Source organism: Argiope bruennichi, chromosome 9, assembly GCF_947563725.1.
Source record: "Argiope bruennichi chromosome 9, qqArgBrue1.1, whole genome shotgun sequence".
Classification (NCBI taxonomy): domain Eukaryota; kingdom Metazoa; phylum Arthropoda; class Arachnida; order Araneae; family Araneidae; genus Argiope; species Argiope bruennichi.
In genome coordinates this window covers 105,642,388-105,667,244 of record NC_079159.1, presented here as the reverse complement: position 1 = coordinate 105,667,244, position 24,857 = coordinate 105,642,388, and the positions used below count along the sequence as shown (strand labels likewise).

The following is a 24,857-nucleotide window of genomic DNA, read 5'->3' as shown; positions in this document are numbered from 1 at the left end:
AACGAAAAGAATATAATTTGCAAATTAGGTTACTTCCTCTTGACCAACTGGATTCAAAATTTTATGTCTGCAATTTTTGATGTCAAACACGCCAAATTTCAATTATTAAACTTATTCCTTTTATCAATTATTTTATTCATGCATGAACAAATACATTAATATACTTAAAAACGTTTTTTTTTAAACTAAAGAAAGTTTATAAAATGGAGATACATCAACAATTTGAAATCAAATTTTTCAATAACTATAATCTATCATTTTTAAATTTCATTTACAAGAAAACGAAAAAAAAAAAATATTTTTCTAGTAAAGTGAAAACTTCGAATTTAATTAAATATTAAGCATTTTATTAATTATATATTTTTTTAGTAATTCGTGTTTGGTTTAGCGTAATTACAAGGGACCAATTCATCGCATTATTAAATGAAAAGAGCCAATTAATTTTTGAGTCATGTGCCGGTGGAAAAACCTTAATTAGGAAATAATTAAAACTGATAAATAAATTTTAATAAAAGAAATTACACTAAAAACTATTTTTAAATCATTTTATTTGTACATTCAGATTTTCTAAAATTCCTTTGTATTAACAAGAAAGTTCTTTCGTCTCTTTTCACCACATTCAGAGATTTTCTGTACAAAATGTACGACCACTTATTTTGGAAGCCATTATCAATAACCTAAACATCATGCAATTGATGATTCTACGATATAAGAATAGTATAGTTAGAAAAATTTTGCTCTGAGTCTAAAAAATTTCGAATTTTTAGATCAAAAAAAATTTTTTTGAGTCCGACATAATTCGAAAAACATTTTTTCAACTATGCCTGTCTAGTTGTCTGTGAATGTCAATCCAAAAACAGTTTGAATTAGACAGAAAAATTTTAGTTTATGATCTCTACTCCAAATTTTTACATTTCTGTCAAATTTTGAACGAGACCAATTTAGAGGAATATAAATTAATATGATAACTACAAACAAAAAGAGGTAGATAACATTTAATTCACAGACTGAACATCTAAAATATATTTGAAATTTGGAACCATATCCGTCAAGAGGTTGACTGTCTCTCAGTCGATATTTTCACAAGCGTATAAACACGATGATTCAAAAACGAGAAAGCTTAATTATTTGAAATTTAGCGTACGATTTTCCGACTACATTGCTGTTCCGGATCAAATTTAGTCATTTATAGTTTTATGTCGATTGATCAGAAAAAAAAACCATCTAAAAAGGCACGTTCTGTTTCTTAGCATTTGTGTATTTACCGTATCTCAGCGACGAACCGTTAAAGTTTACGCGTTAATAAACACTTTCGTTATTATTGTTTGCCAATGACAAGTGCATTTATTAGAGATTATGCGAAAAAATATCGTGCGCCACTTCCGTTGGCTAGACAGATTATTTCATGTAAATAAAATTTTAACCACTTAATGAGTAATGTTTGTTTATAGTCCCATTTGATTAGCATATCTAACACATCTTCATGGATCAGAAGAGTTACTGGGGATACAGGTCAAGTGTAGAGTCTTTTCTTTGTTAAAGTGACCTTAGAGTCTTAAAGCAGCATCAAAGATAAAGGTTTTACTTAACTGCAGATGTTTTAGGGGAAATTTGTCTACATTTGCTTTTCCAAAGGAAAATTTCCGTTTTCCAGCCCACTCAGTGGTATATCAGATTTTAAATAATATTGATTGATATAAATGATAATTATAAATTGATAAAATTCTACTGATATAGATTTTGTATCCCAAGATTGCTTTGATTATCTAAATTCAGGTTTTGAATCCTGAAAATCTAAATCAGGGATACCAAAACTTTTAACAAACAGGGATAACCAAACCAAAACAGGGATACCAAATCATTTCATCTTCACTACATTGAATTTTTCCATTTAACTCACCAGCTGCTTATTCCGCGGGTTGGCAATCATTCCATTTTCTACCGCACCCCGCGTTTTTAGCAGCTTAGAGTGTTTATTTTTACGAATACAGATTTTTATTATATCATATAATTTAAATTTATTTACAAACGTCGCATCTAAATAGTGATTTTTAAAAAATGCGCATTCAGAGGGTTAAAAAAAGCATTCAATTTTCTCAAAACAGGTTTTATGATAGAAACTTTGCGAAGAAAAAATATTATTAAGTATAATTTTTCCAAAAAATATTTCTGATGTTTGGTTTCATCCATATTTTAAGAACATATTACATTTTTGCAAAGTGTGAAGTGATACATATACGTTCAAAATATAGTCGCGATCAATAGTTTGGAGATGTTCTGATTTAAATAGTTAATTCCATAAATGTCAAATAGTTCATTTTTTTTTTGAAAAAAAAACATAAAATAATAAAATTTCCAAGTCTTTGTTCTAAAAATAATATCTGGTCATTCATTACCTAGCCATTATTGCTTTTTTTCTTGCTCTGCAAGGATTGAAACGACTACAGCGCATGCTCAGTGATGTACGTAATGCGAAATTATACAAACTGCTCATTTGAGAAACGGAACGCGGATTCTACTAAACTTTTTTTTATGATGAAATCCAACGAGAAAAAAAACCCAATCAGCATTTAGAAACCAATACGATTAAGCTTAAAGGATATTGCTTTTTTTTTTATCTTTGATTTTTAAACAGTAGGTTTAACCTTCACAAAATACAACTGATGTTTAGGAATGTTTACTAATCATCTTGAGGAAATGGTAGTTATTGTTAGAGAAGAATGGTAACATTTTTTTCTACATTCTGTTTAAAAAAACGAAACAAAAAAACTCTGTTTTGATAATGAAATGATGAGCTGTTAAATAGGATATGCATTAAAGAGGTTTCGTTTTTTACCCCATTATTAGTGATTGATATTGATCCGAATTATGTGTGTTCTTCTAAAATAAAGTTTTTGTTTAAAATCATTTTTTTAAATCAAAAGTTGATTTTGATTGGATTTGTATTCCAGCATAATTGTATATTCCGATTCAAATAAGTATATATGAGAACCAAAAATTAAGCGGAAAATCTAAAATCTGATTCAAATAACCGCATTTTTGAAGAAACAGCTATCACCATTGTTTTAGAAAGTTAATAATAAGGAAATTAAATATAGTTGAAGCATTGACCTATATATATACAGTGGCTCAAAAAATTGAGAGTACACCTTACGTTTACTTGATAAATGCGACTTTCAATATAAATAACACATTAACGGGAAGTGCAAACATGTTTTTATTTTTACACATAACAAATGGTTTAATTTAGAGTAAAAATAAAGAAAAATCAATTAAAAATTTCTAAATTGAAAATTTTCCGAAGCATTTTAAATAAACATACGCAGAATTTTGCCTCAAAAAATTGAGAATACACCAATGAAATTTTTGCAATATCACGCATAGAAATAAAGTGTCACTATTAAATTGCATGTCTTTTGGCTCTTATAATGGCCTCTAAACGTCATGGTACCAATTTGACCAATTTTTGGTGGTATTTGAAGATATTTTACCCCATTCTTCTTGCACCACTTGTTTTAAATGGATTTTGTTTCTAATTTTATGTCTTTGAACCCCTTTTTTTGGGTATGGCCCACGAATATTCAATGGCATTGATGTCGGGGTACTGTGGTGGTGTGTGTAACTGCTATTTACAATGAAAAAGACACCATATTTTGAAGTTACATTTATTCTGTTTCGGGTCATTGTCTTACTGGAAAATAAAATTTCTATCTAAACCCAAATTTTTAGCACTTTCCTTTAGATTGCTGCGAAGTATATCCAAGTAAACCGTATCATTTATAATGCCATCTATAAAAATTAAATTTCCTACCTCGAATGAAGCCATGTAACCTCAAATCAACATGGAGTCACCATCATGTTTAACTGTAGGACGTAAATTTTTTGGATACAAAGCAGTATTAGGCTTTCTCCATACAGTAAGATGGTTGTCACTGCCAAAAATGTTGAGGTTTCTTTCATTACTAAATATAGATTTCTTCCAAAGGTTATTGGTCTTCAATTGATGAGTTTTTGCAAACTTCAAATGCTTTTTCTGAATTTGCAAGCTGGTGAACGGTTTCTATCTAACAATGCTACTTTAATATCCAGCTTGATTAATGGCATTTAGCACAGTTTCAGCACTTACTCTTCTGCCTATGATTTGAAAAATTTCTGCAACAAGTTGGGTGAACCATATGGTAGCAGTAATCTAAAGGAAAGTGTTAAAAATTTAGTTTAGATGGAAATTCCATTCTCCAGCAGGACAACGACCCCAAACAGAATGCACGTAACGTCAAAATATGATGCATTTTTCATTGTAAACAACAGTTACACACACCACCACAGTACCCTGACATCAATGCCATTGAATATTCGTGGACCATACTCGAAAAAGTGGTTCAAAAATACAAAATTAGAAACAAAACCCATTTAAAAGAAGTGTTGCAAGACGAATGGGATAAAATATCTTCAGATATCACCAAAAATGGGTCGAATCGGTACCATGACGTTTAGAGACCATAATAAGAGCCAAAAGACATGCAATTTAATAGTGACACTTTGTTTCTATGCGTGATATTGCACAAATTTCATTGGTGTATTCTCAATTATTTGAGGCAAAATTCTGCGTATGTTTATTTAAAATGCTTCTGAAAATTTTCAATTTAGAAATTTTTCGTTGATTTTTCTTTATTTTTACTCTAAATTAAACCATTTTTTATGTGTAAAAATAAAAACAAGTTTGCACTTCCCGTTAATGTGTTATTTATATTGAAAGTCGCATTTATCAAGTAAACGTAAAGTGTACTCTCAATTTTTTGAGCCACTGTATATATTGCCATCTTTAATAGACATGAAAATAAAATAATAAAAAAATAAATAGAAAAAAAGAGCTCTTCATTTTTAACTCTTTCATATCCGTAGAGATAACGCAATTTTTTTCATTTTGGCAAACAAAGTATTGTAGTCTTCGAAGAATTCGACCTCGCAATTTTTATAAATTTCAGTAAATAAGACAAATCAATTTTTTTTTTTTGAATTTGATCTTTTTGTAATTATGAATATAAACATGACTGTTCGGTAAATATCATAATCTAAATCTGTTAATAGACATTTAGCAGACAATTCCTTTTCAGACATTTTATAACTGCTACTATTTTTATTTTGTTAAAATATTATTAAAAAGTAAAACGCAAACGATTTTTTCTTTGATAAACATATTTTGTTATTTTTTTTTGTATAATAGCTGATGATTAATTCTAAACCTTCTGGAATCTGGCAATGTTTGTAATATAAGCTGTTAAGTGGAAAGAATAAACAAGCCAGTGGAATTCTAAAATACTTGGAGTATTATTAAAATGCTTAGAGTATTACTTGGTTATTATTTAATTTGGAGTATTATTATTAGTAATGCTTGGAGTATTATTAGTTTTAAGAATTTAAGATGCTCTGCAAGCTATAGTTGAAGCTTAAGAAAACGGGTAGTTTTCTGGAAAGCATGCAAAAATGTCAACTCAAAAAGACAAGAAACTAGATATATGAAAAAGGCCTTTGTTTGTTTTTTCCCATCAAAACTATAGATATGTATCCAATACTGGGTTTTTTCTAAAACAATAGAAAGTGGTGTTTTTTGAAAGACCAAGTCTCTTTCTGCACTTTACTATGAAAATCCACAAAAATAGAACCATATTAACGAAGAGTGTTCCAACACTGAATGTTTTATTGCATGTACATTTCATACTGAAATGTACAGGTAACATACTGAATGTTTTAACATGTACATTTATATGAAAATTCATTCGTACTGAATGATTGATTACCTACATATTTATCTTCAAATAAAAATACATTTTTAATTCTTTCTTCTATTTTCTAATGCTTTAACATCCTAAACAAAGAAAATATGCGAAATTCCTAAAAGTTTAGAGAACGAGTAGAAAATATATCTTCTTCATATCTGTTAGAAGAGCCACTCCATAGAGTGAAGTAGCATTGTATCAAGGATAAATAGCCCTGAATAACGTATGATTTTTATCAGCCATGGATGTTATCAATGCGTAAGTGCTGGCAGCATGGACTTAATATTTTTTCACCTTTCCATCACCTTTTCTTTTTAAAAAAATGGCCTTAACGCTCTAACATTTCTGTCCTTGGCTTCCCCACGAACTTCCCCGGCCACCAGATTGTTACGCCACTGGGTAAGAGGAGTCAATTTCGAACCCAAACGTCAATAATATTCCAAAAATATTACACTATCATTTAACAGTCTTAGTGAAGACACAACAGTTATGATTAAACAGATTAACTCTAAATAAATCATTAATATCCTCCAAACTATGTATCCCAATTATATTTCTGGTTCGTTGACTCGAGAATCAAAGCTAATAACAATCTGTGCGCTTACTTGATTTCCATTAAAACGACGTATTCTACCAATAGACCAAATATAAACATTAGACAAACATGAAACCTGGGTCATTTAATACTCAACTCTAAAGTTTTTAGACTTTAGAATCAACTGAGACTCTAAAATTGAAATCTTCTTTCATGTGCCTTTTGAGTTTGTCGCCTTATTTATCAAATGGCAACCCTGCCAATGCACAATGGCTTACTAATTAAACCGTCACGCTTTTTATTTGCGTCCTCTGACATCATATATTAATTTTTTAAAATCAAGCTAACAAAATCGCTTTGTATTACTTCGCGTTGATTATTTCAATGACTCTTTGGAATACATAGTAATATTTCTTCAAAATTCTTGACGTAAATCATTTTCATGACAATAAGCAAAGCAGGAGATATTATTGCATCTCGGATCGCATTTTCTACAATTCGACTTATAGTTAACAACTTGCATTTTTTTAGGTTAAAATAACGAGTATTTTACTTTATATAACATCTCTTAATTTTTTAGCTCTCAGCTCTCGATAAGCTTGTATTTCCTGGCTTTCTAAGGGATAATTTTTTTTTTTAGCGTATTTGGATATATCTACAAGATCCAAATCTCTCGTTCCCTCAATAGTAGACTGCCTCATAGTTGTGAGGGGGCGTCAATGGGTGGAATGGGTGAAGTACGACTTGAGTTTAACTCCTGGTAGGGCTACCCTAAGCAAGGAGGCTATTCCATTATGTCCAGCTAAGATTTACAGGCATTGGAACTATATCAGACTTCTACCTTTGGTTCTCTAGTCTTAGGACAGAGAACCTGCTCATTTCTCCCATTTATGAATATCATATTCTTATTTGTTTAAGCCTCTCCAGGCAGAATCTTATTGATAATGGACTGTTAGTATTTGGCATTTTCAAGGTGTACAATTTGATAGACTTGATAGAGCTCTATTGTTCTTGGGGATGTGCAACAGAACCATATCTTGCCCAAGAAAAAGCCAAATAGAAAAAAGTGGGTTGCCGAAAAGCAGTCCATCTGTTAAAAAAATCGCCTAAAAAATGGCAGAAGACCAAAGGCCAAACCCGAACATCGCAACCGACTCATTTACACTTAGGTCCTTTGAAATATCAAAAACTTGAATCAAGCAGTAAATAGTAAAAATAAGAAAAATGTAAAAATAGTGGAAAAGAAAATAGAACAAAAGGAAAAGAGAAAAAGAAAAGTAGAAGTAGAAACAATTGAAAAAAATAGAAAAACAGCAAAAAATATAAACATAAAATAATACAGAACGTGAGAAAAACATAATGTTGTCTATAGTTTTCAATATTAAACATAATCCAGTTCTTTGGAATATAATTTTTCAATAACCAGGATAGCATAATTCCTGACAAATTGAAATTTCAATAAGGTTTTCAGTTCCATTTTCATCCAGTCAAAAGGGCAATGTTCAGCTTGATTATGCGAAAGCTCACACGTTTAGATAAAGTGTGGGGTCGTTCTTACTACTTTCCCACAGAAACACATCATCTTTGTCAAAAACTTTGACCTGATGAGCTTTAAAAGGACCATGACTTATATGGAACATATTATGTAGAACTTAAAAGCAAAATGTAGCATGCCTTGTCATGGAAAGTTTTAAACTTTTCTTCTGCAATTGTTTTTTCTCCCAACCAGTTGACAGGCCTATTTTCACTATTGGCCTATGCAATCTTAACTAAATTTCCTTCTTCGTCGGTTCGTAGTTCATCTTTGCCATTTTTTTTTCTCTACTAAAGAGAGATCTTCATTTTTAGAAAATGCATTTCTAAATTGAACTAATATCACATTTGAATTTTTCTTTTCCAGACTTCTTAGAAGACATCAAATGCCAAACTAATGTTATAAATTTAACTTAAACACTTTATATAATTGTAATTTTCTTTTTTCTTTCATCATACTTAGTTCAGTTGCCTTTTTTTTTTATATTTCAAAGACAATATTTACTCTACTTTTTTTCCTTTTTCTTTATAGCATGGTATTATAGTCTGAAAAGGACCACGGAAATTGTGGAGCCTCGGGTTAGTGGTCCATTTTACATGATGTATCTCTTATCCTTCTTACAAGAGGTGACTAATTACAGTTTTTAATAGGTAGTAATCATTAAATGTTATGCCCGAACAAGCAAAATGCAGCTTTACTTACCAAATTATGCTACACAAAATAAAATATTGTTACAAACTTGTAATTTGCTTCCCATCACGGCTAGTATCACCGTTAAAACCCTTTGTAAGATCTGTCCTGTACGTCAATGACCTGTGAGCTTGGCGACCATTTGGCGACTTGGCGACGAATTTGGCGAGTTTGGCGACTAAATGGATACTACTGGAAAGTTCGAGAACTTTCACGATCCATCCACTAAGACTCGAGATACAGCCAGGTACACCCTGATTGGTCTGAAGATTCCAGCCACGCCTCCCGGAACTATAAAAGACAGGCAATCTGAATCTGAAGAAGCTGAAGAGTGTGTATCGGCGGGAGTTGTGTGTGTGAGAGTGGTCGGAGTTCGCCGACAGGTAAAGGAACTGGAGGATTAGACAGCAAGCAAGTTGCTGAACTAATAGCAATTAAATGCGCTGAGTAATTACAATTGATTTGCGATATTTGTTGTAGAGAAAAAATTTTGTAACAATATGAAGGAAATCCCGAAACAATTCTTAAGATTTGTAAACAAAGAAATACAATTTTTCAAAAAAGTTTCTTCTCACATAGAAAATAAAGTTCATATCTGCTTTCATAGGCAAAACCTAAATGAAAAATAACAACATGCCTCTATTAAATACCAGTAATTTCAGCTTTGGATAGTTCAACTAGTTTCTAATATAAGACATACCATAGAGATCCAAGATATGCTGTTCTTTTCAATATCTCGAGAATCCCACTTTTCGAACGATTCTATCTCTCAAAGGGGTGAAACGACAAAGGATGAGCGCATTTTCGTAATTCTTCGTTATTCTTTGAGCTTGATTTCTGCTCCATTAGATACTTTTTCTCTGAGGTTCCTCCTCCCTTCCCCTCTTCATGTACGCGAACGTCTTGTCGTTTCTGGCCATATTATTTTAACTCAAATTTGCATTGATTGCTTATATGGCTTATTCAAGTGACAAAAAAGTTTTCATAAGTAGCACGAAGAATATTTTGTATAATATCATTAAAACGTGACCGAAATTATCTACAGTTGCTAGTTTCAAAATGTTATAAAAAAACTGAATAACAGGGGAAAAAAAAGAAATATTTTTATTTAAAGAATTATAATTATTTTCTAAAATAGCTAATTATGAAATTTTATAAGCAGAAATCTTTCATTTATTCATCATGGCTTAAGATCAATAACAATAAATAAAAATTGGTCTAAAGTATTTTTCAGTGAATTAGTATCTATTTTCCGACAATATTACGAATTATGTACACTTTCTACGCCTCCAAAGTCTGAGTATAATCCGAATTATCCTTATTTTTTAATGAAAATACCACTTTTCATATTTCCCCTTATCCCTATCTTGACTAAATAAATCCATCCTGATTCATGCGCAAATGCCGGGAAGTGTTCGAACCTGAGAACGAACAATACTGTATTCTAAGCGCAATGATCTCGAATACATGATGCAATTATTAACTACTGATTACTGTTTTAATTAAAAGTAAAGTCAAACCAAAATTTACATACTGTATTCGTAATTTTGTCGATAATATTATTTAGCTATCTCTCGTAAAAAACCTTCCATATCGTGACAAAAGATAAAGAGAAAAATATTTGCTCATTAAATTCCAAAAAAAGTCGTCTGAGTCTTTAAATAATCCCAGTTTTAGAAGTGAAATAAAAATGTCGCTTTCTATGAACACTTATTACCAACACAATTAAAGAATATATTAAGAACAATTTAAAATCCCTTTTAATATTTATGAATTGTCTTTATTAATACTGAACAGATTTTTGCTTGAAAGACATTGTTATCTACCATGGTTAAGACATTATTTATAGAAATTAAGATGTACTATACATTTCTTAAGATGTTTATAAACATTGAAGAGGAGGAATTTTTTCATTATTCCAATCATTTTCATATATATATATATATATATATATATATATATATATATATATATATATATATATATATATAAATTTGAAAGTGAATTACATCTGCTCAAGAATAGTAATCGTTTTGCAAATATCTTTGGCAACAGATTTGTCTCCGTTTGTTACAGATGAATGATCGAATATTTTAATGACTTTATATTGATATGGAGAAATAAAAAAACAAGGATATTCCATATATTTTTTCCGCTTGGAAGCCCGGATTAATATCTGATCTTCTGAAGCAAAACAACTTTGAGAATAAATAACATTTTGCTGAATAATATATATCAGTTTTAAAGTCAAATTCTAGAGATTTCAGTTATGTGTATGTGTGCCTTGCATAGCTGATGATTTCATGAAAAAAAATAAATAAATAAAGAGCTTTCAATGAGTTAGAAAATAATTTTCTAAAAAGTGAATCTGTTTAGTTGAGCTATATTGCCGTTCCATTTTGAAGATAGAGGAAAGCTATTTTGAGATGGACTCAGTCATTTTAAACCTTGGTTAGATGGCGAATTGATACCTAAACCTGGACTTCGTCCTCTCCGAAGTCCCTTGTCATATCATTTGCCTCTCCATTTGATCTTCGGTTTTTTTTTAAATGTGAAAAAATGTTTTTAGAATGGTCTCAAAGTTGTGATCCTCCGATCTCAAAGGTGTGATGCTAACTTGAGATCACCATCATTTACACCGAGACACTAAAGATCACCATCATTTACCCATCATTTTTTAAATGGAACCACCAATACAAAATTCCAGAGAGAGATCAGTTGGCAAGTGGGAAGTATAAATTGCCCGGTCGCCAAGCATAGGGGACGTTACGAATACAGAATGTTAATGCTTTTAATACCTTTCGGGCGTATAGAGTGAAACAAGAAATAAATTAGGTCTTATGCGTCTCACAAAGCGTTTCTCTCATGTCACTACTTGTGAATAATGCACAATTTATTAATATAACTTTTTATAACAAATTAAAATTTATATAAAATTCACATAAAAAGAAATTTGTTCGATTTCTATCTTTATAAAATGTGCAAATATTTTCAAAATGGATTAATCTTAAAATTAGGGATGTGACAAAATATGAATTAAATAATTATTAATTTGAAGACTAGAAAGAAAACTTACCAGAAAAAAATAATACAGGCTAATTAGCTTTTGTATTTATTTCAAAATATTTATAAAAGTAAGAAATTAATAGCCTATGGTTTTCCCAAAGCCACTTTAAGAAGTATATTGTCATACAAATTTAAATGTATGTAGATAGTGCAACAAATTTGAAGAAAAAGCCAGTACATTATTGTAATATCTCACTAGCATATTTTAGCAAACACTTCTTTAATAGTCAGTGGGCTTTTTCGACATATCTCGGACACATTAATGTTATTTTTTTCATTTATTTAACGAGTCTTCCATCGGCATGTCTCAATTGTCAGCAACTTAATGCTTGCTGACTCAATTGAGTCATCCCAATGAATAAGTTGACTCAGAAAGCATTTCATAGAGCATCAGTCATATTGGTACAATTAAGCAGTTTCATTTTGTGTGCAAGATTCAGATGTGGGAGTAACTTTTCAGACCTGGGACCTCATTTTTCTGATGAATATTTTTCTGCAGGTTATTTTTTTAACAAGTCTTTCATTGGGATGACTCAAATGGCAGCTACTCAGTGCTTGCTGACTCATTTGACTCAACAAGCATTTCATAGAGCCAGAGTCACCTTGGTACAATATACAATTTCATTTCGCGTACAAGATTCAGATGTAGAAGAAATTTTCCGGACCTTATTTGTCATTTTTCTGATGAATATTTCTGTACAGTTTGATAGGTTTGTCAGACATAACATGAAGGGATGTGTAAGAAGAAAGAAATTTTGATGTTAAAAAAAGGGGGGATGTGAAATCCCCCCAAATCGAAACTTTGTGGCTCCGTGGATGAATCACATTGCTTTAAAACAGGAGCCAAGTTGAGTCCGTAGTTCCAAAGAAAAGGTCATAGCGGTGACACTTCCTTTTCAGGATCAATCATAAATTTTCAAGCAAACTTCAAAGGTTATATGTAAATTCGTAAGGGCAGGTTTTATTAGCTGCAGGTGTAAACAAGACGACGATTAATAACATTCTTCTCTTTAAAAACGAGTGACTTTTTATGACAGACGGCTGACAACTTCATTAGCTGAGATTTAAGTCCACACAGACACGCCAAGATTTGTTTTTATTCAATGGCCAGGTCAGTCAGTCAGTCAGGCTTTAAGCTCGATCAGCGAACATAACTCTTTTGGTCTGTCCATGGGATCCCAGACAAGGGAATGTAAAACCTCCGCCATTGTGGTGGCCCTTATACAAACAGCAGTAACTTGGCTTGTTTGAGTAGACGTTTCGCATTGTTAAAGCAAAAATCCTTCACGCAAGACTGACGGGTTATGATATACAAATGGCTAAATCTTCATCAGAGGTCCGGGATCCAGAGAGTTTCTCACCCCTTGCCCCCACTGTGCCCTTCCTCAAGGTCAAACTGAAACAGAATATAAAGCAGTGGGACACTGGATTTTGACCTCCGCGGCGACAGTCCCTCTTTTTCATTTTTTTACGCAGACATCTTGCTCAGTTCCCATTGTTCGCCAGATTCGTTTTTTGTTATTGGGGCGTATTGTTATTATTTTACATTTACATAACACATACCGGAGTCGGAATTGAAATAAACTGACAAGAAGAATTACTGTGAGTACATACATCGCGTGCAGCTGAGTGTGACGGCCAAACTCTGCCCATGGAGTTATAAAACTTGGGATGTTTTACTTTTCGCTTTGTATTGATTGGTTTTTATTTCATTTCGTTACGTAGAATTTTTTATTAGCCTACAATTTTTATTGCTCTTCGTGTTTTTATATTTTTTAACAAAGTAGACTGGGTTAGTTTTCTGTATTTCATTCATTCATTATTTTTTCAGCAGCTTTTGTATTTGGATTACTGGAATAGGTAATGTATTATAAGGTTTCATGGTTACAAGTTCAGTGGGAAAGGATAAATAATCGTACAGGTTATTTGTACATGAAATGTATGTATAGTGTGACACTCTGATGCTTCGATTAATTGTGTTTATGATTTTGAATTAGGTTGTGGAAGATGAATAGAATCCAGTGCTTTGGAACACAAATAAACCACTTGATATTGTTTTAGGATAGTAAATCAATTCACACTTTTGTGCGTTCTTATTGCACAAAAGAAAACATCTAACTTTAAGCTTTCAATTCTTATTTTTTTTTTTTTTTTTTGCTTTACAGTGTTTTATATTTACCCTCAGGTGGTTACTTGTTTAACGACTGCCTCTGTTTTGGTTTCAATGTACAAAATAAATATCCTGTCTTTGTTTAAGATTATTCATGTTTACAAATATTAAAAAAATTAAGACGTATTTGTTTTAACTTTCTGGCTGTTCAGACTTCTCATCAATTCTGTAGCATTAAAATAAAAACTTCAAGACTCATTTAATGCCAGTGGCATTGCCATCTCTTTTCGACATTTTTAGTTTTATAAAAAGAAGAAAATTAAAAAAAAAAATAACTGTCAAAATTATTTCATACATTTTTCTTCGTTCTTTTGCGGTTTTACATAGCTGGTTTTTTCAGATGAAAAACTTCTTTTTTTCTTTTGTAGTTCGATGCATTGGCTATGCCATCGAAAAAAAACAAGAGATCAAAATCGCACAAAGTGATTTTTTTTTTTTTTTTTTTGTATTTGGAGAGATTTCAAAGAGGAATTTATCAAAAGCTTGAAGTTTGATAAATTCCTAAAATCTTTTTTGTCAATAACAATATTTTTTTCTCAGTATATTGCAAATGCTAGAAGAAAAAAGTTCAAAGAGAAATCTATCTATCTCAGAGAAGTATCACCGACTTTTAACATTTACACTATTTTTCAAAAATATTTTTTTTTCTGTAGTAGGCTAAAACAATGTTCCACAAAGCAATGGTCATTTTAATCCCCATAAAGGTGCTACCATCCATTATGTTAGAAATTATCGATTTCTATTTTATGACATTCAGCGACTCTAAAATACAAGATTCATGAATCTTAAGAGTGCACCCTTAAGCCCTCTATTTTATCCTGCTTCGACCTCTTTAATAAGGTTAACAATTTTATTATCATATTTATATTCAAAGACACGACCGGTAGAGGATTCATTAGGATCCTGCCTGAAGCTGCAACAAGGATCACACAAAATCCGTAAATTGTTATTGATACATAGATGCTACACCTGAAACCTAAATTGCCATTAATCATAGCGATCTTGTAATAACACGCTAGACGGTTCCCTGAGGACAGCTTATAATTTACATACTATTAGCGAAAGAGAAATATTTTGAAAAAGAATTTTTTGTTTTTTACTTAAAAATAATAATATAATCGAATTATAAGTACACGGGAAATATTCACTCGATTAGAATAGTCAAATTTTTTTAAAAAGTAATATAAAGGTTTCAGATGAATGGTTTTGAGTTATTTTTGACAATTTAACAAATGAGAATACTATGTAATCGTAATGTTAAAAAAAAGTTATGCATAATCTGATTATCCACAGTAAAATTTAAACGATTGCATTTATTATTTGAATCTCACTGCGTGCTCGCATTGATTTCTCAGCTTTGTGAGGCTATTTTTTTAATTCTTTCTTTTTATCTTGAAAATTCCACTGACTTTTTAAAAGTGCGCTCCGAAACAAGTCTAATGACACTAGAAATTCCGAGACGACGCTAATGATTCAAACGCCATTGAGAAAACCAAACAAAATGCATGAATCATAATGGCTTTAAAGAAAGATAAAGTTAATGGAATTGTAAAAAATAATAGATATTTCTGTAACAAGAAAGTCAGTTAAAGAAAATAAAAATTAAGAATCATAATGGTATTTAAAGCTATAATCGAATTAACTTCACTAAAAGTAAAAATGAACCTGTCTGTCTCTCTCTCTCTCTCTGTTAAGTGTGTGTATGTTGGTGCTTTGTAGGCCAGACCATTTGACTTACAGCTACGAAACTGGACATTATATATATATATATATTGAAAGGTTAAAATGCCCACTTTGAAGAGATTTTTTTTAAACCTTTTATTAGAATTATTTTAGTTCATTAAAAACTAAGATGAATTTTGGTGTTTTTCCATTAAACTTCCAGAAATATTGTTGCACAAAAACAAACTTTAAAAATTTGTTTAAATTTTAAAAATTATCTTTCTAATGACACCAATTTAATAACTGTGCACATTTTTACTGAATTCTAGTTAAAGATTAATATTTTGTAGCTATTATGCGCCAATACCAGGCAAGGCGTTCTCTGAAATAACACCTTTATTAGAGAGTATACGAGAAAGTTTGGGGGAGACTACTCCGTTGGTTTAAAAATACATTTTCACCTAATTTCCAACAATAAATTACATTTCTGCCCTGAAATTTAAATCATTTTTACTGCTTCATCAAATATGAACCACACATTTACGTTTTTAATAGCTCTGTGATACATAAGTCAGCCATCTGGCTCTCCGACCCGCCACGAAGGCACACGGATTTAACCCATAAAAGTGAATGGCCGGACCGTCGCAACAGCAACACTGCCGGGAACTGTGGTTGAGTCTTAAGGACCATCACCGGCCACGGTACAGCCCTCCCCGAAGGAAGTACGTTGCGTCATCGATGGGAGGAGTCAGATCCCCCACCTATTTGTGTACTCTCCAGGGTAGCGAGATCCAACCACCATGCCGGAAGCATCTCATCCTCCTGAGGTGCTCCCCCAGGAGTTTCTGTGATACATAAGTCAACCATCTAACTCTCCGACCCGCCATAAGGCACACGGATTTAAACCATAAAACTGAATGACCGGACCGCCGCAACAGCAATTGGCGGGAACTGTGGTTGAGTCCTAAGGGCCGTCACCGGCCACGGTACAACCCTCCCCGAAGGAAGTACGTCCCGTCATCGATGGGAGGAGCCAGATCCCCCACCTATTAGTGTACCCTCCAGGGTGGCGAGATCCAACCACCATGCCGGAAGCATCTCATCCTTATGTCGAGGTGCCCCCCCGAGGGACTTCTGTGATACATAAGACTGATCTCCTTTAAAATAGTTCATGTACAAAATATAAGTAGAACTATAAAACAAAAGTGAAATAATACGCTCCGTATGCCTCACAATTTGACAATTTCCTGAACATGGAGCTATATTTAAACGATTTAACTAAAATTAAATATAAGCAATATCATCGACGAACCAGTTCCTTTTCAAAAAGCAATTAGTCTTCAATAATAATAAATATGAGTCTTGGAGCTGTACAGGAAATTTGACACAAATAGACCTTAGAGGTGAAAATGTGATCCTCAAAGCGATTTTTTTTTAAATTTTCATTAATTAAAAATTAATTGAATTTTGGGTGTTTTTCGAGAACACTTTCGAAGATTGCATTAAAATAAATTTTGCATCATTTCAAAATGTAAAATTTGGTCTTTTTAACGATATCCATTTAATGGTAGTACGAATTTTTTTCTGAATTTTGAAATTTTAAAAATTTATTTTTGTTTAATTTTCTAAAATAGATTACAATGTTGACCTGAAATTCAAATTGTTTTTATAGTTTCATCAAATATTTCACAACATGTCTTTTTCGTTTGCCGAAAACTAAAAAGGTTTCTGCTTAATATATGTGAAATTTATGAGACAAATAAAAATAAGAAGTTACAATATCGCGAAATTAAAAACACACACACACACATACAGAGAGAGAGAGATAAATTGCACATTTAGGCAATATGAGTTATGGGACTAATCTCCATTAGAAAGGTTAATATATACAATGAACAAAGCATGTGTAATATAATTTTTAAAAAATCACTGCTTTAAGATCTGACAGTTTGAAGAAATCATGATTTTTTTTCCAAACGATTTGAAAAGAAATATGATCAATATCCCTAATGAAGCAGCTGGTCGCTAAAAGAGACTAGTAAGGAATCAGAATAGTTTATAAGAAATTACAATCGAATTATAAAGAGTTGTGATGATTAGTTAAGAAAAGATAATATAATAAAAAAAGTTAAAGAAAATTAATCTAATTAATAAATAATAAATAAATAAATAATAAAAAATCGAATTATAAAGAGTTGTGATGATTAGTTAAGAAAAGATAATATAATAAAAAAAGTTAAAGAAAATTAATCTAATTAATAAATAATAAATAAATTCCATATTAATAATGCAAAGTTTCATTTCAATCTTCTCCAATAATTTGAAATTCAAGTTCAACTGAAAACGTAAGAACTGGAACATAAATACAGAAAATATTTGCAGACAACACACGAGTTCCTCTAAAGGTAATATAGTAAACTACCTATATTTTTAATTAGGTTAATATAAGGAAACACTACGAGTATATTTATGAGAAGTCTCACGATGGGTAGAATTATCTCCATTCCATTGACGGGTCATACTTCGAAACGAGTAGGTTGTGGTTCGTTCTCATATTAACATCGCGATTCAAAAATAGGGTGAACTCTTTCTTAATAAGTTATCAGAAATTAGAGTAAAAGATTTCTGAGATAATTTTATCTATTCTTCATTAAAAAAATATGAGAAAATTTAATGAAATTCTTTTCACTTTATCCTATAAAAAGTGTTTTGATAAATTATGTTAGAAATAAAAAAACAGAAATTTATATTTTCTTCATTCTCTTAAATAATTCGTGGAATATGTTGGATATGATAAAAGATTCATTTAAAAGAACGCCTATAAATGCTTTTATAAAAAAGGACAGATATACAAAATTTTGAATTAAAAAATTTCATTAAATATAGTAATAATACTAATAAACTAATATAATTTCTTCTTAAAAACGAAATGTATTCTCACAGTTTCGATTGAAAAATAACGTTTTTGCCAATACATTAAGATTCTTTAACAGTTGACTTTTAATAAAAAGTAATAGACAAGGAAACTTCTCACATTTTCTCTAAAAATTCAAATTTCTCCATAATTAGCAGCAACAATCCCGTTTTCATTATTTCAAAACGTATTTGACGGCTAAATAAATATCGTTTGATCGTTAAGCATGAGCTGATGGTAATTATTTTCATAAATTTTGCCTTTAATGCTCGAATGGGGGGAAAAAATTTGTCTAGGAAAACAGTTTGAAAGAAGAATAAAGTCACAAGCAACAAATTAAAATGAAGAACTTCTTTAAATTTATTTCTTGACGTTTAAAGTATATAAAATTATAATACAAGTTTAAACAAATATTTAAAAATGTAAATGTAAATTAACGGATTAATATGGGAAACGATCAAGCACTATCTTTTTTCTGCAAGATCTATTCTAACATACTAGAAAATTAGCAAATTATTCGTAAGAATGCCTATATTTAATGTGAGGTTCTTGTTTTAAAAATTAACACTGGAAAAAACTCCGTTGCTAATTCGAAATTTTGATTAAGTTTAGAACAAATAATTAAAAAGGAACAAGTGACAAAATATCAATAAAATTTTTGTAAATATTAATAGTTTTATTATTTTTTATAAAATTACTTTGCAATTCTAGCTAAATAATACATCATTTATCAAATGAAAAATTACAAGACAGTAATGTAAGAGATGAATTCCAAGCTTTTTTTTCTTTTGCATAATAATTCTTTCTTTCTTTGCATATAATTAAGTTTTAAAACAAGATTTTTATTTTTAATAAACAAAGATAATATTCTCTTAAATCTTATATCACAATTTATATTTTATTAACTTGCAAATTTTTTGAATTAAAAAACAGTTCACCAGGGTTAGAGTCTTTTTGTATCATTTCTTAGTAAAAAAAAAAATTATTATCTTTTCAAAAGTGCATTCATTTTTCTAAACGAAGCTGTACGAAAACCAAGACCGATTGTGCGATATAGCATAACCCCAGAAACAGACGTGCAGGCTGAATTTCAAACATGGAACTTTTCACCATGAATTTACATTGAATAAAATGCATTCCCATTTTTTTCTGCATTCTCAGAAAAATTGAATGCACACTCATCCATATGTATGCATAGCATATCAAACAAAGCTTTTGTGTTTATCATTCAGATGTCCAATGCACCTAACTGTATAACAGGAATTCTCTTCTAGGAACAGCAATGTGTCATTGTCCTTGCACAACCTTCACCAGAATTTGAACTGAGGAAGGACTGAAGTCAGAATGACATCATTGAAATTCAAGGCTGTCTCGAGAATGACAATAAAGTATCAAAAAAAGAAAGAAATGAAATAGATAAGATGGCCTTTCTTAATATTAAGGTAACCGCATATCGTTCATTTAGCGCCGCGAAATCTTATTTATTTCTTTCTTAATTCTTGGTATTACACTATCTGATCTCAAAAAGGAATAACCTTTTCAAAAGTCGATCGTGAGTGCATTTACGCAGAAGATATATTGAAGTCTGTGAGGATTTGTTCTAAAAAATGTTGGTTCAATTAAAAAGAAAATTAAAACTTGGAATTCAGAGAATTCCGTGATTTTAATCTCTAAAGAAAATTTTTTTTAGACTTAAATAAAAAAATGGCAACTATAATTACATCTATAAACGATTTTTATAAGATTTCACAAGATTTGGATAACAGATAAAGAAATAGGAAATAAAAAATTTTTAATAAATGATATTTTCAATATTTGACTTCGATATCAATATTCTTTTCGAATCTCTCTCTCTCTCTCTCTCTTTCTCTCTGTAAATATTATATATATAGAGAGAGAGAGAGAGAGTTCCCACACTCCCAGTAAACGGATAAAATACTGCTGACTTCTTCTAAAAGATCCCTATGATTCCCTTGCTTGTGATTGACACGTGATAGAAATCCCTATTAAAATCCCACAGTATATATTCATCGCTTCTGCTTGTTCATAATTCGTGCCTCCCGGGACGGAAATAAAAAGAAATTTAAAAAATCGAATATCTATATCTATATCTATATCTATATATATATATATATATATATATTAATGCAACAGAACTCTGTAAAATTGCTGAGATCGACAAGTTCCTACACTCGCAGAGAAGGGAGAAAAATTTGTCAATCTAACACAATCTTTTAAAAGGTCCCTATAATTCCCTTACCTAAATCGACACGTGTAAAGAAATCCCTGTCAAAATCTCATAGTGTAAATAACTCGGGAAAATATTTTTTTCTCTCTTTTTTAAGCGTTTCTCTTCTCACTCTTGTGTCGTTCTGTGTTGACGGGCCTCTTCGCTCTTGCTTTGACATAAATTATAACTCCCGGGATAGAATAAAGAGAAGTTTAAAATTCAAAAGTGCCTTCTCTCTCTTTGGCCACGAAATTGCTAAAAAATTATATATAACACCGGAACTAGCAGGTGTTTATTTCCTTTCACTAACATTGACCATGCATTGTGCACATAGCGGATCATAATTTCTCTGATATCAATTGATCTTCCTTATTTTATTTCTTTACTCCCTCGCTTTCTGTGAAATAACGGACAATGGCATGCATTTTAATAAAGCCAACCAACAAAACTCTCCATTCTATGCAAAGCAGAACATTTACCGGTTCGGACTATGTCATTGTCCGGTGAAATACCCCATCTATCAATTTCAACAATTTAAAGTTATAATAAAAAAGAAACTACCCGATGACATCATCACCCAACAAGGCACATGAATAACATTTTCGTCGCCTATCATGGCTGGACATCTGAACTTGTTTCGCCAACAATGAAATCCAGACGCATCGCTGAAAAGTAAATAAGTGTCGCCAAAGAACAATAGTGTACTGTTAGATCTGACGCCTCCGCGACCCGTGATCAATTACGACCAATCACCTAAGAACAAGGACTTTCCATTCCGACGACAAGACAAACGCCAAGTGATAGCTTGTTGCGACATCTTGGCACGTACTTCACACGCCTGCAATCGCCAAATTAAATTGGATCCAGATGACATGGATGACGGCACTTCCTTTCGATAGCGCCTGGTGATGAATTATTGATCATGCGTTAGACGATGAATGATAACGAAGTTCTAATTAAGATCTATGGCGATGTGAAAGTATTTTATTATTTTAGCTCAACACGAATAACGCACACAATAAAATCGAAAGTAATCAATCAATAAATAAGAAAATGACAACAGGAAACAAGAAAATACTTACACGTCAAGACAACAAAGGTTGAGAAAACTGGGACGTTTTTAAAAACTATATTCTCGCAAAAGATCAGGAGAAAATGAAAATTCGAATATTAAAAAGGTATAAGAATTTACAGAATGCATAAAACATAATTCAGTAACTGCAGTCCAATATAAATCTAATATTTCTGCAAATTTGTATAGCTTGGTCATATTTCCCGTGTTTTGGCTAAACATTTATATAAGACTTACTACATATGGCAGAAATCTCAACTGCTTTTCATTTCTTTCTTTTCCTAGCTTTAAAATCTTACTCATTACAATTTGAAAGTTAGAAACACGATATTAGAAACAGTGTATTTAAATGGAAAAATCCATAAATATATATTTATAGATTCAAGGTCAATCTTACATGCACTTGAAACAGAATTATTAATTCAGAATATTTTAAATCAGAAGTTTTTCGGATAACTGGGGTTGAGATGTTTGTTAAATCAGACTCTTACCCATGCTTCACACTCTTGGCCCCTCTCACTTTCAGCTTCATCTCTTCGTAGTCGCAGGCGACGTCGATTCTCCGGTCCGAGGTTCTCAAAACAAACGCGTGGTGTTGCACCACGACACTGTTGACGAAAGTTCCGTTGCCCTGAAGCAAGAAAGCACAGCAATCAATTTATATGATAAGATAACATAATAAAAATGTTCACATTCATTATTTTAATATAATAAAAAATAGACTTATATGTATGGGCAAAACAGATAAGATTTAGCTGCGTCATTCAAATGTTGAAAACCATTTGAAGCTTTATGAAATTGCAGGCAAAGGATCAATACACAGTAGAAAAAAAAAATGATGGGTGTTGGAATAAATGAAATGAAATGAAATTTACGATGTTGCTTTCCACCAAACAGGTAATAATCCTGTCGACTTTGTAAAGCATGATTTGAAGAAGTAGATGTAGAGATTCTTAATAATTTTTATTCTTTCTAAGAAATAAACCAATTTTTATCTTTTGTCGAGATTTCTTTGTCCAATCCATGGCGAGAGTGGTGTTAGAAAGGAGAAAAAAGATAGCCTGAGAAAGTATTTTGAGCTTAAATAATATTTTAAAGAAATTTTCAGTCACAGCATTTTAGTCCTGTAGGGAAAGTCAGCCATCTGACTCTCCGACCCGCCACGAAGGCACATAGATTTAAACCATAAAAACTGAATGACCGGACCGCCGCAACAGCAACATTGGCGGGAACTGTGGTTGAGTCCTAATGACCATCACCGGCCACGGTACAACCCTCCCCGAAGAAAGTACGTCCCGTCATCGATGGGAGGAGTCCTGTAGGGAAAATATAACCCATGCAAGATAGAAGTTAAAGTTACAGTAAAGTCGGAGTTCAGTACGAACTTTCACATAAAAATGGAAGTTCGTATAGCAATCAATACACATATAATATAGTATGGTGTCAAAACAATAAATCAATATTTTGTTTCTGAGTTATTTATAAACAGTTAAATCCCATTAATATATGAAATGAAAGCCAATTTTCATTCCAAAAAAATATCAGTGTAAGGGGAAAAATAGCTAACAATCAATATCCTGTAATAGTATGTAAAAGATTTCTTTACATTTCGTTTTAGTTCAAACAACGTAGTATAATAATATTTAATGCGTTTACCTTGTCTTTAATGTCTATAGCTGGATTGCAGCAGCCCTTCATACTAAGCATAATGATTTTTTCGAAACTTAATTTACAGGAAGAATGTACTTTTAAAAACATTATGTTAATAAAAATGAAATTTCCACTTTGAAGTTAATATCTAAAGACAAGTATTTTATTTTTATCATAACATTAGTATTTGAATTTTATTGCAATAATAAAAAGCATTGTTATAAATAATATTTGAAATTAATTTTCAGATATTTATGAAAAGTAGAGAAAAAATGTAAGAGGGAATTTAAAGCATCGAAAAACTAATCTTTTTAATTTTAAAGCGGCATAAAAAATAAATTGTAAATAATAAATGTACCGAAACGTCACAGCAAAAAACTAAATATTATTGAGAGCATTCACATCTACCCTATGTCCTATCTTAGATGCCTTGATACATATATACCAAAAGTAGACATATGATGCATAAAATCACATTTAATTACAAACACAAAATATTATACGTTACAACGATGAAATTTAAAACAAAGCTAAACTGATAGAGCAAAATTGCTGACGTCACCAATGTTCGCTGATTGGTGGATTGAGAGATGCTATTGCGAAGTCATTGAAGAAAAACATTAACATCTCAATTTTTAAATAATTACATATATTAATTTAACTAAAAAGCTAATGAAAATTTCAAAAAAAAAAAAAAAATCCTTTCTCAATCCGCACTTGATATTTGAGAAAAAAATACATGAAAAATCTGATAGGTCCAACACTTACAGAATCCTGTATTTTTGCGTAACGATTTTCGTACCAAGCATTTGGTGTATATAGTATGTCTTCTGAAAATCATTATCATATTAAAAAGATATCAAATAGTTTATTTCTGAAGCCTAAAAATGTAAGTTTCAAGGTACAAATACTAAAACTAATAATGTTTATTATCGCTAACTGTGCTTGGAAAAATGACACTTCTATATGCTTACCTGGCTGTAATCATCCAAATTCACAAATTTTGCATTTGGCATTTAATAAATCTATTTTCACTTACACTAAACATGTCGGCATTTATATGCTACAACGAAATTGCAATTTGAAATCAGTCATTTGTCTTGTTTCGGTATAATTATGTAATATTAAAATGAATCGACAATAATTAAGAATTTATTTCAGTCACACAGTCATGTTCACTGTACGATTGATTATTCAGTATAGTCTCGTCAAGATCTTTAACCCTATGAAAAGAAAGAAGACACTCGCTTTTGTCCGATAATAAATATGTGTCTATAATTAATGACTCAAAAAATTGTCCAATGGCCTGAGGGCCTCAAAGTGACACTCAAATAAGTTGCTGGATTGGTTGTAAGAGACGATATGTAATCTATGTACTTGCTTTCATAACAATCAATATAAAAATAGTTTTTGTTATCTACACTTGCATCGTCTGATTGTGATATCAAAGTATCAATAATGGAATAAATTGCAATAAATTAAAGAAGACACTTTAAGATTTATAGAATGGTCTGCTGCATTAGGGTGGAGTGTCTGGAATCGTTGGAAGTTTGTCAG

General features: G+C 31.2%; 1 protein-coding gene across 1 annotated transcript in view; it reads right to left on the bottom strand.

Moving 5' to 3' along the window:
• Window positions 1–24,857, bottom strand: part of LOC129984233 (uncharacterized) — a 194,712-nt gene that overhangs the window by 45,592 nt on the left and 124,263 nt on the right. The window contains exon 7 of the mRNA XM_056094065.1: window positions 22,142–22,281. Coding sequence (XP_055950040.1) covers window positions 22,142–22,281 — 140 coding nt within the window. The remainder of the gene's footprint in view (window positions 1–22,141; window positions 22,282–24,857) is intronic.